Source organism: Sturnira hondurensis, unplaced genomic scaffold (assembly GCF_014824575.4).
Source record: "Sturnira hondurensis isolate 20B ecotype Veracruz unplaced genomic scaffold, ASM1482457v3 Scaffold0019216, whole genome shotgun sequence".
Taxonomy (NCBI): Eukaryota; Metazoa; Chordata; class Mammalia; order Chiroptera; family Phyllostomidae; genus Sturnira; species Sturnira hondurensis.
The window spans coordinates 7,289,651-7,309,061 of NW_028091847.1; the positions used below are offsets into that span (position 1 = coordinate 7,289,651).

A 19,411-nucleotide genomic window follows, 5' to 3' on the forward strand; every position below is an offset into this window, starting at 1 on the left:
AAATATTGAAATCCGTTGCATTTCTATTAACCAATAATGAACAATCAGAAGAAGGAAGAAAATAATCTCATTTACAAATGCATCAAAAAGTATAGACTACCTAGGAATAAATTTAACCAAAGAATTGAAAGGCCTGTACTCTTTTTTCCCCTAAGATTTTATTTATTTATTTTTAGAGAGAGGTGTTGGGGAGAAAGAGAAGGAGAGAAACATCAATGTGTGGTTGCCTCTCACCTGGCCCCAACACTGGGGACCTGGCCTGCAACCCAGGCATGTGCCCTGACTGGGAATCGAACCAGTGACCCTTTGGTTCACAGCCTGCACTCAATCCACTGAGCTACCCTAGCCAGGGCGAATACTCTTAATACCATAAAACATTAAAGAAAGAATTGAACAAGATACAAATAAATGGGAAGATACACTGTGCTCATGGATTAGAAGGATGGACACTGTTAAAATATGCTTATTACCTAAAGTAATGTACAGACTTGATGCCATCCTATTAAAATACCAATAACATTCTTCTCAATTAGAACAACTAAACCTAAAATTTATATAGAACCACAAAAGACATCAAATAGACGAAAAAATCTTTAGAAAGAACAAAGTGAGAGGTATCACATGCTCTGATATCAACTATACTACAAAGCTACAATAATCAAACCAGTATGGTGCCAGCATGAAAATAGACACAACAGAATAAAATACAGAGCCCAGAAATAAATTCCTGCTTATATGGTCAATTAATTTACAACAAAGGTAGCAAGTATATACAATGGAGTAAAGACAGTCTCTTCAATAAGCAGTGCTGGCAAAACTGGACAAATACACACAAAAAATAAAACTGGATCACTTTCTTACAATATACCCAAAAAAAAACTGAATTCAACAACACATTAAAAGGATTATACACCACGGCTCAGTGGAATGCATTCCACTTAGGATGAATGCGTCCCAAAATGGATGAAAGACCAAAAACTACAAAACTCCTATGAAACACAGGCATACTTCTGGTCAGATGGCAGTGCAGGTAAACACAGCTTGCCTCCTCACACAACCACATCAAAATTATAACTAAACTATAGAAAACCATCATTCAGATCCATCGGAAATCAAGCTGGAATGGAAGTCCTACAACTAAGAAATTAAAGAATAAACTACATCGAGGCTGGTAGGAGGGGCAGAGATGCAGAAGGGGCTGGTCCCACAACCATGACAGAAGATAAAAATTAGGAGGGATATCTCAGACACAGAGGGGGCCAGGCCCACACCAGGCCCCCCAGCCCAGGGCTCCAGTGCCAGGGGGATTGAGGCTGTGGAAGACAGAAACTGCTGGACTCCCTGGAAGTTCCTCTTAAGCGCCCCATGCACAGACTTACTCAGACTCACTTCCTCTGAGCTCCAGTGCAGGGGCAGCAGATTGAATGGCACCAGAGACATGGGGAGGAACTGAATTGTCCGGGGTCAGGGTGAGAGGTATAGGGCACCTTTCACAGAGGCAGAAGTGCTGGCAGAGGCCACTGTACCTTTTCTGAGCCTCCCCTGGACAGAGCCACAGAGCTGGCAGCCACTACCATACCTGAGGCTCCATCAATCTGGTTTATACTGTTTGCCCCACGCTGGTGATTCCCTGAATCCCTGCCCCACCCAACTCCAGTGCCTTTTCCATACGAATGGCTTGTCTTGGTTCATGCTTCAGATTTTTCTGAATTCTCCCAAACAAGCAGCACCTGACTTCAGGGAGCGCCATACCTCTCACTAAGTTGCCCCAGGCCCAGCACGAGCAGCATCCAGCCTTGGTTCACAGCTGGGCCTTGTCCAGGCACCTCCAAGACCAGCACAAGCCATCTGCAGATCACTCGGTAGCTTACGCTGTGTGACCCTGAACAGAACACAGGAGGCGGCTGACCATGGATGTGCCAACAACAATCAAGGCTCAATTACAAGACCGTGTACACAGCACATACAGTGGACCTACCTTGAGTACCCAACTTGGACAATAGGGGAGGCTGTGCCACTGGACCCTACAGGACACCTACTACATTAGGCCACACTGCCAAGCCTGGGAGACACAGAAGCTCTCCCAAATATTAACACATAGAAACAAACACAGGGAGGCTGCCAAAATGAGGAGACAAAGAAACAGGGCCCAAATGAATAAACAGAACAAAACACCAGATAAAGAGCTAAACAAAATGCAGGCAAGCAAGCTGCCAGATGCAGAGTTCAAAACACTGGTTATACGGATGCTCAAGGAACTTACAAGGGTCTCAACGACATAAAAAAGATCCAGTCAGAAATGAAGGATACACTGATTAAAATAAAGAACAATTTACAGGGAATCGACAGAAGAGATGACGCTGAGAATTAAATCAGTGATTTAAAATATAAGGAAGAAAAAGCAACCAATCAAAACAGCAAGAAAAAAATAGAATGCACAAAAAATGAGGACAGTATAAGCAGCCTCTGTGACAACTTCAGGCATACCAACAATTGCATCATGGAGGGAGGCGCCAGGAGAAGAGAGAGAGCAAAAAATTGGAAAACTACTTGAAAAAAATGACAGAAAACTTCCATAACTTGGTCAAGAAAATAGACATACAAGTCCAGGAAACACAGAGGGTCCCAAACAAGATGAACCCAGAGAGGCCCACACAAAGACACATCACAGTTAAAATGCCTAAGGCTAAAGACAGAGGGAACCTTAAAAGCAGCAAGAGAAAAGCAGTTAGTTACCTAGAAGGGGGCTCCCACAAGACTGTCAGCTTATTTCTCAAAAGAAACTTGGCAGGCTAGAAGGGGCTAGGGAGAAATATTCAAAGTGATGAAAAACAGGGACCCATAACCAAGATTACTCTGCCCAGCAAATCTATCATTTAGAATCAAAGGATAAACAAAGAGCTTCCCAGACAAGAAAGAACTAAAGGAGTTCATCATCATCAAACCATTACCCTATGAAATGTTACAGGGTCTTCTTTAAGAGGAATGTCAAAGTATAAACAATAAAATGGCAACAAATACATACCTATCAATAACTGAACCTAAAAAATAAAATGAACAAGCAGGACAGAAAAAGAATCATCAATACAGAGAGCATTTTGATGGCGGCCAGATGGGAAGGTGGTGTCGGGGACGGGTGAAGAGGTGAGGGGATTAAGAAGCACAAATAGGTAGTTACAGAATGGCCATGGGATGCAAAGTACAGCAGGAAACGGAGTAGCTGAAGAACATACGCGCATGACCCACGAACACGAACACTGGGTGAGAATGGCCTGAGGCAGTGGAGGGAAGCTGGGTGGAGGGGGCAGAAAGGGAAAAATTGGAACAATGGTAATAGCACAATCAATAAAATATAACTTTAAAAAAACATAGGCAGTAAATTCTTGACATTGCTCTTAGCAATATCTTTTTGGCTATTCCTCTTTGAGCAAGGGAAACAAACAAAAAATAAACAAATGCAACCATATTAAACTAAAAAGGTTTTGCACAGTGAAGGCGTCATCAACAAAATTAAAAAACAATTTACTGAATGGGAGAAGATATTTGTCAATGATACATATAATACAGGGTTAATATCCAAAATACACAAAGAGCTCATATAATTTAACACCAAAAAAATCCAATTACAAACTGGGCAGAGCACCTGAGTAGACATTTCTCTAAAGAGGACATACAGATGGCCCGCAGACATATGAAAAGACGTTCAGCATCACTAATTGTCACGGAACTGCACATTACAACAACAATAAGGTATCATCTCATCCCTGTCAGAATGGCTGTCACCAATAAGTCTGAAGTAAGTTCTGGAGAAGATGTGGAGAAAAGGAAACCCTCAGGCACTGCTGGTGAGAATGCAGACTGGTGCGGCCACTATGGAAAATAGCACGGAGAAACCTCAAAAATTTAAAAATAAAGTACCTGTATGATCCAGCAATTCCATTTCTGGGTATTTGCCCAAAGAAAACAAAAACACTAATTCAAAAAGGTATCTTTACTGCAGCATTATTTAACATGGCCAAGATAGGAAAGCAACCTAAGTGTCCATCAATAAATGGATGGATAAAAATGGGGCATGTACAAACACACGCACGGGAATATTATTCAGCAACAAAGAAGAATGAAAGCTGGCCATTTGCGACAAGACAGATGGACCCAGAGGATATCATGCTAAATGAAATAAGTCAGACAAAAGCTATCTGATATCACTCATATGTAAAACCTACGACAGACAGACAAACAACACAGAAATGGACCCACATATAAAGAGAACAGACTGGTGTTTGCCAAAGGGAGTGGAGTGGGGCACGGGAATTTCTGAAGGCTCTTCAGCCAGACAGAACATCAAATCAAACCACGACCACATCGCAAATGGAAAGCTGTGGCGCCACGTGGGAACTCCAGCCACGTCAGCCGCACGGTGACAAAGCCACCCCAGCCAGGCTGAGCCCCCGAAGGCTCATCTGTCAGCACCCTGATGGAAGACCAGCCCTGGGGCGGACACCTGTCACCCAAGCTCACGGGGCCAAGCTGTAATGCCAATTTACCGACCCAGAGTGAGAGGCAATACCTCTAAGGTCACTCCGGCCTCCTATTTCTATATAAGGATCCTTCTTCTCTCTGGGTCAGGCACATAGAAAACCAACCCACTCGGAGAGTTGCTGAGTGAGAAAGAACTCAGGGCATTGGCCAGGGGACGCAAACCTAACGTCATTCAGCTCTAAGAGGAGGTGCTGGCCCCACTGCAGGGGCGCTCGGCCGCTGGACGTGACAAAACGAACCACCAGAGCAGTGCTCCTCCCCATCACTGCTTCGGTGGGAACTGCCAGGGCTCGCCTTCTGGGTGTTTCCCCGCCTCATTCTGACCAAACCACCACCTGTCCTGGTTGGCAGAATCCTCAAAGAGGAAGGTTTCAGCCTGGAGGGCTTTCCCTGGAGGCTTTCCTGAACTGAAGTCTGCGGGGAAGCTGTCATCAGCCAAGTGCTGACCAAGACCCCCACCTGCGGTCCACTCTGCATTGTCAGAATTGCCTGCTCTCAGTAAGGGGCTGTCTTTCCACCTGTCACAGGATTAGAAGTTTCCAAAGAGCTTGCACAACCATGGGGCCGCCAGTCTTTGCCCTGCCGGGTTCTTTGGGCAAACACTGGGGGTCTTGTTTCACAGGGGCGCCGAGATCCAGATGTGGTGAGTGCTTATTCCAAGGTCACAGAACCAGTGAACATGGGGTTAAGACTAAAACTCAGATCTTCAGACCCCAAGTGAGTCAACTGAGGGCGCCTGCTCTTAACAGTCAACAGAAAGGACCTTTGCCTGACCGACCACGTTATCTATACATAACAGATACTTCTCCAAGGTCAGTGATTGGCTGTGTACTGTTCCAGGCACTAGGACACCATGGCAACCAATTTAAATAAGGTCCCTCCTTCCACGGAACACAGATCCAACCGTGAGAGACCAGCAGGGCAAATTGCAGACGGTGACGAGCCCCCGGAGGAGGCGACATCAGGTGCCAACTGGCTGTTTCTGTTTGAGTGACCAGGGAAACTTCTCTTAGGAAGAGACGTTTAGGGCGAGATGGCAATGACCAACAGTCATACAGTGATGAAGAGAAAGAACACTGCTACTGGAAGGGACAGCTGATGAGAAAGGGCAGAGGTCAGAGGGCAAAGGGAAGGTGGCATGCGTGAAGTCCGGGAGGTGGGGGTTTTGTTATGGCGGACCGGGCTGGTTTTAGTCAGAGCCCAGTGGGAAGCCATCACACCACTGCAGCCAGGTGCTGCTTTCCAGAGAAGCCACAGCATTCCGGAGGAGGCTTTATACCCCAGAATCCCCGGTCTCAGTCAGTCCATTATTGCTAGTGCGTCGTGACGTGAATATTTTATGAATATACAACATTTCCATACCTGGTAGGGGGTATCTGAAAAACTCGGAACACAACTTATCTTGTGGGAAGGAGAAAGGTTTGTCCCATCCGAAAACCCACGTTCCTAAGTGGTAGGTTCACAGCCTCAACATTCACAGGTCAATCAAGCTGCCGGAAGCCCGGCAAGGCTCCCAGGACCGTCTCTGGGAAGGGCTCAGTCCAGGACCCCTGGGAGGAAGGGCCAGACTCCACCCCACACCTGCCCTGGCAGCAGCGCCTCCCCCAGGCCCCTCCTACCCCGACAGCGGCTTTTTCTCGGAACCCAGAGCTGAAACCCACAGCTGCCCCATAGCAACAGGATGCTCACCGCCCCCACCAGGCAGGGAGCGGAGATGCAGAATCAGGAAAAGCGGGTGACGGGGACGGGGTGGGAGACGTGTGCCTTCCAAACAGAAATTCACTGCATAAAAACACTCTTCCATGACCTCTCGTCAGCACTGCCGACGCTGGGAATGAAAAACAGCCCCGTCTTTCTAAAGTCCAGTTTGGCAATAAGCAGCCAAAGCCTTGACCTAGCAGAGCACCCTCAGTAAATCATCACCGGGGATGAGTCTGAAAAGGCTTTGACGTGTGTACGTGCACTGAAGCATTACTTCAACAGGGTGAAATTTTAAACAGTGATTAGCAACAGAGAACCAGATCACTAAATAGCAGTGAAGCCATAAGAAGGAACACCACAAAACTGGTACAATCATATGCTGAAAAACAGAATCTAAAAGAACATTTCATCATGGAAGAAAAAATTCAGACTATATGAAGCTTAAAAAGCAGGTAGTGAGGGAAAAGGATGATAAACGAATCCTTGTAAGTAATACGGACGAGAAACAATAGGTAAATGGGAAGTGAGGGGTGGCACTTCCAGTCTATTTCCCACTCCCTTCACTGCCCGCGTGCTCGCTGGTGAGCATGTGACCACCATTAAAAACTCGTTTGGGTAACAGTGGGGCACCAGGAGGGTGCAGAGAAGAATGATCACAAAAGTGGGCAAGGTCCTCCTTGGCAAAGACGTTTGGACTGGCACCTGCCAAACAGTTCCTGAGCCTCCTGCCTGCCTGGGTGGAGCGGGCTCCGAATGTCCTGTTTAACCCCCAGGCATCCGCATTTGCAATTCCTAGATTCCAGGGGCATTCAACAACCGGCTGCTGTCACCGAAACTCAGCACTGCACCTGTGAGACTCGACTGGTGTCCTTCTCCGAGGTCTCATCCCTGCTGCCCCCTGAGGCAGAGGCCAGTGGCTCTCTTGTTCACACATTTCACAGGGGAAGCCCACACCAGGCCTCACCAGCAGCAGTCACTGGGACAGCGCCCTGCACACAGTGACGCCCCGGAACCGAATAAGGGGGAGTGAAGGAAAAGGGAAGAACCAGGGCCTGGAAATCAACACGCTGGCTCGCTCCTAAGCCAGGCGGCCAACCAGCTGTGACCTCGGAAAGGCCATTGACCTCTGAGCCTGAATTTCCTAATCTATAAAATGAGAGTTTTGGATGACCTGTGAGGTCCAATTTGGCTCTAAAATTCCTGACTACACAATCTCCCCAATGTCTCACCTCCAAAGAAATACCTGGACCACCGGGAGAAGATGGCCTGAAGTACCTGGAAACCAGAGGGTCTTCCTAAACAGTTTCTGTTTTACAGTAACTCTCGCTGTACAAGTCCGGACCCACAAAACAACTCCAGTGCCTCCTCCACGGGCCTGTTGGGGATGTCACTCTGTATAAAAGCTCTCGCAAAGTACTTACTTGGTCCCAGAAATGGGACCACTCACATTTGCTCTACACTCATTTCTGAGTTCTCATACAGGCGGTCCAATCATCCCAGTTTGTCCGGGACTGAGAGGTCCCCCCAGATGAGACTTGCTTTGCCAAACGCAAGACAGTGAGGGAAAAGTCCCTGGCAAACCAGGTCAGCTGGCTTCTCTGTCTCTCAGTACATCTCCGCTTGCTGCTCCCGAAACACCCCCCACATGAACACAAAGTGCAGCGCAGCTTTTGACCTGTCCAGGGGTTTCTGCTCAGACCGACACCCCCCAGACCATCCACACCTCAGGAAGGTGGCACCCTTCCTGGTGTCTGTGGCACCCTGAGGTGTCGCCAGGACACTTCTGTCCTCAGGAAGAGTGCCTTCATTTACCATGTCCCAGTGGGTGCTTTCAGACTGGCAGCGGTTTTTGTAATCCATAAAAGAAAAAAAAAACACATAGAAATTTTTGTAAGCAACAAAAACCATATAAAACAATTTATCTCACATGCTTCTGAAGGCCAAATACATTTTCTTAGTGAAGTTGTAAGTATCCAAAAATATCCAAAAAGGAGGTCTCAATTCACACAAATCAGATAGTGCAGTGGACAAGAAATGTTAACACATCTGCACTGGTCATTTTCCCTTGTGGACGTGGGCCAAAATTCAGGCATTAACCACACTTGGACTCTTGGCTGCGGAGAATGGCTGAGACCCTGCGGATACGGCCCAGGGGATGGACCGTCAGAGAGGCAAGTCCACCTGCAAAGACCAGGAGTGGCCACGGTCACAGATTCTAGAGACCTGTTGGTCCGAGCGGTTCTATCTGCCTGCCCACCAGGCTGTGGAGTAACTTGTTACAGAGCAAGGCCCTCTAACCCTCGCGTGTGCCCTGGCTTCAGGGGCATCGACACCTGACAAGCTTGTGCACACGCGCTGCTGCTGAGGGAAACCTGCCGTCTGTGGTGTCTGTCCTCAGACAAAGACCCCAGCCGCAACTTGACAATGAACATGCATGTGGTGCAAATGCCAGAAAGAGGAGAGAGGAATGGACGCTAATATTTAAAGCGATAATGACTAAAAGTTTCCCCAAATTAAAGCCAGACACAAAACCAGAGATCCCAGAAGCGCAAAGAACACCAACCATAATAAATGACCCCAAATTGTCCCCAGCATATCATACTCGAACAGCAGAAAATCAAAGATAAAGAAAAAACACAGAAAGAAGTCAGAGGGGAGAAAAACACCTACCCTTTGCCGGAACAAAGATAAAAATGACACCAACATTTTTCTCTGAAACCTTGCAAACAAGAAGAGAGTAGAGGGAAATATTTATAGTGTTTAGAGAAAAAAAATGCCAACCTAGGATTCTGTACCCAGGGAAACTGTCCTTCAAAACTGAATAAGAAATACTTCCTCTGACAGACAAAAATGGTGGAATTTGTTTCCAGTAGACATGCCTTGCAACAAATGATTTTTAAAAGATCTTAAGAGAGAAGGAAACAATATATAGGTCAGAAAGTTGAATCAAAAAAAAATAGTGAACAGTAAAGCAGGAATAAGTAAAAGTATAAAATCAATAACAGTCTGCTCACAATAAAACCAACCATGTATTGAGATTATTTAAGTGGGATGAATGACATTAATCACAGAAGTGACAGGAGAGGAATTCAGAATATTTCGTTACAAGGAGGAGTCAGGACTATATTATGAACAGGTACTTGCACTACCAGGAAGTGGCGCAGCGCCACCTGAAGGCAGATTGGGGTTAGTAGCATACGGCAAACCCCAGAGCAACCTGAAAAACAAGCCCAGGGTAAGATGCTCCACATCACATGTCAGTAGGGAACTGCAGAGTAAAACAATGAGATACTACTACACACCTATCAGAATGGCCCAAATCCAAAATTCTGACACCACCAAATGTTGGCAAGGACGTGAAGCAACGGGAACTCATTCGCTGCTGACGGAAATGCAAAATGGTAGAGCCGCTTCAGAAAAACAGTTTCTCACAAAAATAAACACACTCTCACCTACAATCCAGAAATTGTCCTCCTTGGTATTCACTCAAAGGACTTGACAACTTATGTCCACACAAGAGCCTGCACGTAAATGCGTGTAGCATCATTATTCACAATGGCAAAACCTAGAATCAATTAACATGTCCTTCACTGGGTGACTGAAGAAATAAACTGGTGTATCCGGACGGTGGAATATTATTCGGCACCAAAAAGAAATGAGCTATAAAGCCAATAAAAGACATAGATAACCCTGGCAGGTGCGGCTCAGTTAGTTGGAGCTTGGTCCCATAACAGAAAGGTCGTGGGTTCAATTCCCAGCCCGGGCCCCTAGGGAGGCAACCAATCAATGCTTTTCTCTCATATTGATGTCTCTCTCTCTCCCTTCCCCTCCCTCTAAGAGCAATGAAAAAATGTCTGTGGGTGAGGATTTAAAAAAAAGGCATGGATAAACTTTAAATGCATATCACTAAATGAAGGAAGTCGATCTGAACAAGCTACATACTATATGACTCCAACTCTGATGTTCTAGAAAAGGCAAAACCACAGAGATGGTAAAAAAGGTCAGAGATGAGCAAGGGTTGGGAGAGGAAGGGACAAGGAGACAAAGCTGAGGCTTGTCTGTGGCTGCGAAACTGTTCTGTGCATTCCAACGGTAGACACACATCATCACACACCAAACAGACCACACAACACGAAGGGTGAACTCTAACGTGAACTGTGGACGTCGGGTGACAAGGGCAGTCAGCGCGGGTCCACTGGCTGTAGCAAACGCACTGACGGGTGGAGGGTGTGGATGGTGGGAGAAGCTGTGTATGTGTTTGTGTGTGTGGAGGGGGGGTATGTATGGGAAATCTCTGTACCTTCCTCTGGACATTGTTGTAAACATAAAACTGCTCTAAAGATAAAGTCTGTTTTTTAAAAATGGCTTTATAAAAGGGCATCCCGAACGTATCTTTGAGGATAGGGGGAGAGAAGGTGATGGGATTTCAGATACAAACAGGGGGCTTCTAGGATTCCGGTTCATTCTTAATGTGAAGGGTAGATGCACAGAAGAATCTTTGACAACTTTCCCAAGTCACGGGACAGAGCGCCCCTCATGCTGACCTCGGAAGGAACACTTGTGCGAGGCAGCAGCTTCTTCTTATTGCTCAAGCCTCATTCTGAGTTGTGTTTTCTGTTACTCGGAGTCAAAATCACCCCACTGATACAGACTCTTAACTGGAATGCAGTACAACTGGGAGTCAATTTAGCATAAGCCACCTTATGATCTATTCTGTTTTGTCCAATCGCATCACTAAAACCTTAGAATATTAATTATTCCGACTATAAAAAAGATTCATTCAGAAAGAAGAGACTCCCATCGAAACAGCTCAGTGCTTTTCCAGTGTGAGAAGGCAACTTCCTTAGAAACACTCCAATTAAGCTTGTGTGGCACCGAGGACAGTCAGCGTTTGGTTAGGTTCCTTGAATCTACAAACCACCACACAGACAAGGAGTCACAGATAAGGAGCCCAGCGTGGACCTTGCCCTCAGCAGGGATCAGCCTATCTGGCAGGAAGATCCCACATTTCCCACTGGAGGGTAAGCTGGGGTCAGACCGCAGGCTGGATTCGTTACCACGGGGACTTCTTGAAAGGAGAGCAAACAAGGCAATGAGGAGATTTAGTTCAGTGTGGGCATGGCCACTGCTCATCTGGCCAGAGGGAGAAAGAACAGTGGTTTCTCCACAGACAAGTCCTGTAGTGGAGACGGAGACCTGCTGAGGAAACAACTTCCACCCCACCTGCTCGCAGGTATAAAGACATGGGCAGGCGAGAGAAAGGGGCCAAGAGAGGGACCTACACATGCACACACCATGTACCGTGTCTAGGAGAGGCAGATCCAGCTAAGCGTGGTCAGGTTCCATTAGGAAAAGGGGTCGACCATCTTTGGTCCCCAGACACCAAAGTGTAGCCCTCCCCCCACCAGCCACCTCACACAGGTGCCATCCCGGCCACAAGAGGAACAAGGTTAAAAAGGAAAAAGGTTTCCTCAAGGCAACTGCACCCCCATGCACCCCGGCTTCACTCTGAAGCTAATTCTTGACGCTGGTTTTACGGACAGAGACTCCCAGTTACCTAAGGTCCAACAAGAGACGGTCCGCAGGAGCGGGACGCTGCCGTAGAGGGCGTGCATGTACATGAGGTGGACCATCAGCTCGGCCAGGCACCAGCAGCAGAAGAGGCGGCCCAGCCCCAGGGCGAGGACGGAAATGCTGACCTTCAGGGAGCAGGGCTCTTGCTGCTGCATCTACGGAGGAAACACAGCAAGTCACCAGACTGCACCTCCGCCTTCACAATCTTTCAAATCATCACCGACGCGATGGTTTTAATAAAGTGCCCACAAATACAATCACTGTGCCTACTGAAAGAAGGTTGGCTTAGTCTGCCTTGGGAACATTCCACGTTCATGGGTAAAAACATCCCACCTGAGCCTGCAACTCTGCCCCCGGGTAAGAGCGCAGTGCGTTGGCAAGCGAGTCTAGTGCCAGGAGCCAAGGTTCTGTGGGCCTCCACGCCCGAAACAACGCTGCAAACACCCAGGACTCCGGGGTCTCTGTGGGTTCAGTGGCCCCTGCCTGTCTTCATCTGTCACCCACATACATCTAAGGCTGTGAGAGTTGGGCCACGTCAAGAGGGGACACAGGACGGGTAAGGGAGGGAGAAAGAGAGACGGAGCCTGACACCAAGGGAAAAACTAGGTGTGGCTACGCCGCCTTAACTGAAGCTGTTTTTGAAACAAGGCGGAGTGAACACAGACAGGGACAGTATGTGGCACAAGTCTCTGGCTTAGCAGGTGGCACAGCATCACAGTTAAGAACACGGACCTTAGAGTCAAACAAAATCGAGGTCAGATTCTAGCACAAATCACACAGCTGTGTGATCCTGAGCAAGTCACTCACCCTCTCTGAGGCTTGGTTCCCTCACACCTAAAATGAATGGAAAAGCCCTGGCTGGCATAGCTCAGTGGATTGAGCGCGGGCCTGCGAACCAGACAATCGCGGTTCGATTCCCAGTCTGGGCACATGCCAGGGTTGCAGGTCGGTTCCCTGCAGGCCAACTCCCAGCAGGGGACGCACAAAAAGCAACCATACATTGATGTTTCTCTCCCTCTCTCCTTCCCTCTAAAGATAAATAAACAAATAAAAAAAATTTAAAAAAAAATAAAAAATAAAAAATAAAATAAAATGAACGGAAAGTGTTGTGATGACTAAATATACGGAACTAAATACACGGAGCACAGGCCCTGGTGTATAAAAAGCACTGGGTAATTGGTAGGTAATGTCTGATAACTATGTGCCTTGCATTGGATGTCCTTCACCTTAACCTTCCTCCCGGTGGCATCCCAGACTACCAGGCACAGGGCAGAATCGGGAGATGGCTCAGAGCCAGACATCAAGGTGGCAGGGGAATCTTTCGACCCTTCATAGATACAGACAAACCACTCAGCATACACTCAATGCCTGTGGACAATACACACCAAAAACTCAAAAGTTCTGCCCAGGCAGCCTGGCTCTGTGGTCTCGCCTCACTGCTGGCTGTTTAGGGGTGCACAAAAGTTTACAACACGGAAATTCTGAAATGCATAAGCACGATGTAAAACCTGAAGCCAATTCAATTTCAGCCTTGCACCACTAAGCAAACAGAAAAACAAGAGGGACTGCGGGAGTTTCCTCATCTGACACAACGACTTTCCATCAGACCAGAGGCCACCTTGAACTGCAAAGCCAAGGCAAGCGCACGAAGCATGGGGTTGTACCGGCAAACCTTAGCTGGCAGAGGCCACGGGCTCTATTCCACATTTCACAGTGAGGGTTCAAGACACCATACCAACAAGGCCTGTGCCTGGAGAAGGTGGCCCCCAAGTTCTTTTTAAGTTTCCACCGTCCCCTAATATCAAGGCATGGGGACCCTGTGCAGCCAGGAGGAGGGGCCCGCACTGCCCCTAGAGTCCACGGCAGATCTGCGCGCCAGGGGATTCACTGCTATTCCACTTTGACACACATCCCACCACTTTCTCCAACTGCCCTCTCGCAGCAAGAGGCCAGACGGAGAAACTCTGTCTGGCTCGTGGCATCCTGATGATCTGCCCTTTGCCACCCGTGTGGTCAGTTACACCAGGGGCAGCTCCATGATTTCATTTTGATGTAAACTGGTCGAACTAACAGGAACTTCCCTTTTCCTTTAGTGTCCCACAGCCACACCCACCTGCATCGTCAGGAAACGGCGACTGCTGTGCAGGCTGCCAGGCTGGTTGCAGTCGCAACAGGGGAGGCACTGGCTGGGGAAGGGTTGGCCGGGAAGGAGGGCCGGGCGCCTCGGGGATTTGCAGACCAGTACGGACCACAGCTAGCTGCAGTCGCAGCTGCCCAGCATGACCCCATGCAGACCCCTTTGCAGGCGTGAGCCAAGGGTGGTTCCACTGGAGTCTGACCTCAAGGGGCAGCGCTCTGCCAGACCCTGCCCCGTCGACATCAACAAGCGGATGGACGGCGGAATCCTCGGTGCAGACACCGCCTGCCCGACATTTGTGCCTGTGTTACTTAGGTGAAGGGGAAGGGAACAACCCAAGAGCCCACCAGTAGGAGGTTGGTTCAATGCAGGACTCCCACCCCAGGGAGCAGAGATCACGGAGCCTATTTTCGTTCAGTGAGTCCAAATAGTGAAAGGCTGGACAGATGCACACCAGGTTTGCAACAGTGGTGGTCTTCTTTGGAAGGTGAGATTGTTAGGTTGTTTTTAACAATTGATTCTCTTTGTGATCGGGGTGGGGAAGTAATGCAATATTGTGAAGACTGTGGCCCTGTCCGCTTGGAGGTGGTGTGGTCTATTTCTTCACCCTTCTCCTGAAGCACACCCAGTGTCAGGCCTCCACGGGGGCCCAGCGTCCCCTAGGAGCAGGTACCCCTTCCTCTCTCTCACGCTAGCCCCATCCTTCTCCTGACCTTCCCACCTCCCTCGTAGCTTCTCTTAGCTGTGCACAGAGTTAGTTCCTCCCTGTTAATTATCAGCCCTTTCTAGCTCTCTAAAGCAAATTCATTTTGACCTAATGACCATCAGCAAATAAGGAGACAAATACAAACACAGTGTTCATGGTGTGGGCCGGAAGAGGTCCCACCAAGGCAGTGGTGAAGCTAAGACACGAAGAAGCCAAAATCATTTCAGACCAATAGTCAGGACTTTCTCGGAGCCAGACTCTGGGAGGGAAGCACGACCCCCAGATAATGCTTTTGGCCTCAAAAGCAGTGTTGACAGAAGACAATCCTCGCACAATAGAATGTCCCATTTCTAAGTAAGCAACTCTGCATGTGGCCCGTGGGCCCCTGAGCAGAAGCCGCCCCCAAGCTCAGGTCCCCTGAAGACCAGACCCACACCTGGGGCTGCAGCCATCACTGGGTGTGCAGCACACCCACCTGGGTGTGCAGGTTGCAGAGACGTTGAGTGGGAGGGAAGCCCCACCAGGCAACCAGGGGATTTACCTCTACCCAGTCACTGTCCAGCTCCAGGCCATCACAGTTCCAGGTCAGTTCAGAGGCCTTCCTTTCCCTACCCAAAGAGTTTGCAGTCCAAAATGACAGAAACATCTATGATTAAGAAGAAACAAGCCCTGGCTGGTGTGGCTCAGTGGATTGAGCACTGGTCTGGAACCAAAGGGTCTCCGGTTCAATTCCCAGTCAAGACACCTGCCTGCGTTGCAGGCCAGGTACCCAGTAGGTGGCACTCAAAAAGGCAACCACACATTGATGGTTCTCTTCCTCTCTTTCTCCCTCCTTTCCCCTCCCTAAAAGTAAATAAATAAAATCTTTTTGAAAAAAAATTTTAAAAAAGAAGACACACAACGTGCACTGGGACTGGTTGGCCTCCCAGTAACGACTTACCTGCCCTCCTCAGGGCAAAGCTTCCCCTGGGGTTTCAGGAAGCAAAGCTGTATCACGTCGGGCCCAGAAGGGGCCTCTCTCCGCAGTGCTCCCTTCTGACGCTGGCTGCCACCCTCACGCAGGGAACAGAAGTGTCTGCTCCTTAACTGCACAAGCACGCACAGCAGAAGGGGACCAATCCGATTTTTCCTCCTATTTGCTTTTAGCTAAGAAGTGGTTATTGGTCTTCATCTTTACAGGAGTCGGATCATTATTACAGTCTATATGTATATCTTCAGTCCAGTGAGCTCCCTCCTATTTAAGAGATTCAGCTCTGGTCCCTCGTCGATCCAGCAGGAAGACACGCACGCACAGCTCACCCACCGAGCAGGTCTGCTCCCTTGTCGGCGTGCAAAGCAGTTCATTTGAGATATTTCCACCCTCAGGGAGAGCCAACCCTGAGACCACTGGAAACTGCTGTCAGTGGGAATTTAAGGCGCCACTAAAAAATGCACATTAACTCATCTGCAAAGCGCATTTTAAAACAGATTATATTTTAAAACCTCATTTCATGCAAACTGCATAAAAAGGAGTATCAAAGGCTTTTAGAGACGTTCTGATGATTGAAGATGACAGTTTTCAAAGTGGAAAGGTTCTTTTCCTTCAGGCGGTAATAATACAAGTGTTTAAAGGCGCCAAACAAAAACCTTCCCCAGAACCAGTTGCTCAACTCCGCCTCCTCTGCCCCAACCCCTGCATGTGGGTCCACGGCGTTGGAGTCCGTTGTGGTGGGGTCAGTTTAGCCAGGAGTCACAGACCACACCACTACTCCCAACCAGCCACTCCCTAATCGGACCTTCGCCGGCCCTCCGGTCACCCAGACCCAGGCGGGTGGTGTACAGTGGTCCTGCCAGAGCAGCGGGGGCGGGGCCTGCAGTGCGGGTTTCCGCCCCAGGGCTGGGACCTGGTCTGGCCAGCTTGAGCCCCAGAGGCGCATGTCCACAAGCCTGAACACACCTTCCTCTGACTCCCGGGCGCTCACCAAGCTGGGCGTGTGACAAGGCTCACATCTTGACTCCTTCCACCCCTGTCTGCGTTCTATGAGCCTCTCTCTGCCTCCTTATTACTCTCTGTAAAGAGGTATTAACAACAGTATCTCTCTCTCTCAGGGCTGTTGTGAGGAAGAAATGAGTTGGAACGTGCAAAACCTGGCTCGGAGCAAGTGCTCAGTTAGTATTATTTATTACAACTTCTATTATCTCAAACAGATGCTGCCAGCCTGTGCGGTTTGTCCGGGGTGCTGCCTGCCTATCAGATCTGGCCAACCCTGGCCCCTCGAGGTGGGACCCTCCCCTAGGCCTGCAGCAACCCCCTGGGTATCTCTTCCAGAGAGATGGAGCCAGCATACTGGCCTCTTCTGAGGCCAGGATGGCCACTGCCCAGAATCCTCTGCTGCTGCACCCACTGACCACACTGGACACCAGGGCCTCAGCTCTGGCCTAAACTTGCCCCAGAATTGCCTCACTCTCGTTCGGCTAACGACAGCAACATTAATGGTAACGGTTAACACTTCCTACTGTTTACCAGTCAGACTGTATTACCTGTACAAACTCGTTTAATCCTTACAACCACCCTGTGAGGGATAAGGAAACTGAGTCACACATAAAGGAAGTCACCAAACACTTTCAAGCCAAAGCAGAGAGGGAGTCAAACCCTAGCACAGGGCTGGCTTCCAGAGTCTCTGCTCTCAGCCAAGTGCAAGTCCCCAGTCTCAGCACTGGCTCTTCTCCCGGGGACAGGAGCTCAGCCTCAGCAAGGACAAGCCCCCTGGTCTGACCCACCTCAGGTTCGCCACCCCCCACCCCTGCAGCCCCCCATTGGACAATTCAATCTGCTCAGAGTAAGACGCGGGGGCCCAGGCTCCACACTAGCAAATAAACAGCATGCCCTGCCTTTCCTGCCCCCTGGGCCCCATCCTCACCCCCAGCTCAGTATCTAAATTCCACAGAACCATGGAAGGAAAATACACGGAGCCTACGGCCCTGACACTGCAAATGCCATCAGAGGTGACCCCCAAGTGCAGGCTCTGAGGCCTTCCAACAGGCAAATGTTACCTGTTCACGAATGATGTGTGCAAACTCCACACGCCTTACATCATAGAGGGCCCCTCTTCTATACTCCCCTCACCTTGCATGTGTAAATTTATGCCCTAAAACAACTGGATGAAAGATACTTTCTCCCAGAGGTGTGCCTACACGGTCATTTTAGCAACCCGAGTTTGCAGGTTCCCAGCTGGCCACGGCTGTTCCTTCCTGGGTTGGTTTCCACGTGAGGCTCTGCTGCCCCCTGGTGGCAGAGCCTCATTCTCCCGCTCTCACTAGTTCAAGCACTGACCCGAGAGTCTAAGAACTCAAATTTCGAAATAACAAGTCCTTCTGTCTGAAGTCGTTTATTCACTCACTCAAGCACTTGTTCAGAGCAAACCTGGCTTACAAGCCCTCCCAGTTAGCTTTCTTCCTCCTTGTCCCACCTTTTTCTTCTTGGCCTCCCTTGGGAAAGAGTCCTTCCACCACTAGATTTGATTCCTCGTATAAGTGCCCCCCTTTCCACACACTTTTCCCTTTGGAGGTGCAAGTGCCCCAGAGGCACCTTTGGCAACTGCAGGGACCTCCCGGCTGCTCTTTCACTTGCCCTGCAGCTCACGAAACATTTTGTCTTTTCTAGACCAACTTTTCCATGATCTTCCTACACCATAAAGGTTTGATGCGTGTTTCTGAGGTCCCTGCTTTCGGAAGCTGCTGCCGATGAGAAAGGGGCAGAAAAGAGGGAGACAAGACACAGACACCACCCAGGCTCCACACCTGGGTCCCTGGGGCAGGACACCAGCCCTTCTCTCCCCGACGGAAGAACGTAACCTGCTTCCTCTTAATGGATTTAGCCCATTTTTCTCTGAGAATTACTGTCTTCAGAGTGTTTTGTGGGGGGGGGGGATGGGGTGTGGATGTTTAGTCCAAAGTTACTGGCTGAAATGTTGGGAAGAATTCCAAACTCACAATGGTGAGATCATAAAAGAGACAAGCTGGAGCACCTGAACCCACCCTGCACTGTGCCCACCAAATCCCACCCTGTACCCCAAATCTTCTGAGGAGCCCAGGGCAGTGGTTCCCAACTTCCGAATGCATCAGCGCCCTGAGTGTCTGACTCAGCAGACCTGGGCTGGGCCTGAGCACCTGTGTGCCCATGAGTTCCCGGGTGACCCCGATGCCGCCTGTCTGGGGACCACACTCTGAGAGCCAGGGTTCAAAGACCAGCTGCCATCACTGACCACCTCTGTCTTCCACACAGTAATTATAAACACAATTTTCACACAGACGTAAAATTACTTCAGGACAAAAGAATGATTGATCCTATGTACCCCAAACCGAGGTACGTGAGACCAGATGTTAACATGAATCTGCCTAGAATACCAATTTCACTTAAGGATTTGCAAAGGGAAAAAAGTTAAGTCACTGGAAATTTTAAAACATGACATTATTACTACACTGCAGAAATGTACTTTTGAGTACAATGCATCAGTTAGTGGAAGTTTTAAGACATAATTAAGGGATTTCTAAGAGCCCTAGGATTTTTCTGGGGGGCACATTTCACGTTGTCCTCCAAAAAGGTGCAACATTGGCTCTGCACGTTAAACCACACTTCTGGGCCTGTGTGTACATGTGTGGAAGCTTGCACATGTGTGTACGGTGTGTATACCTCTGTGTGCACATAGGTCCTGCAGGTGCAGGTGGACACTGCGTGTGCATGCCCATCGTTCTCCTCGCCTCCATCAGGACCT

General features: G+C 48.9%; 1 protein-coding gene across 2 annotated transcripts in view; it reads right to left on the minus strand.

The window, feature by feature from the left end:
* The window catches only part of HHAT (hedgehog acyltransferase), a 241,023-nt gene that overhangs the window by 179,284 nt on the left and 42,328 nt on the right, over window positions 1-19,411 (minus strand). For both annotated transcript variants that reach the window (XM_037027606.1, XM_037027605.1), the window contains one exon: window positions 11,798-11,969. In XM_037027606.1, the coding sequence (XP_036883501.1) occupies window positions 11,798-11,969 (172 nt within the window). The remainder of the gene's footprint in view (window positions 1-11,797; window positions 11,970-19,411) is intronic.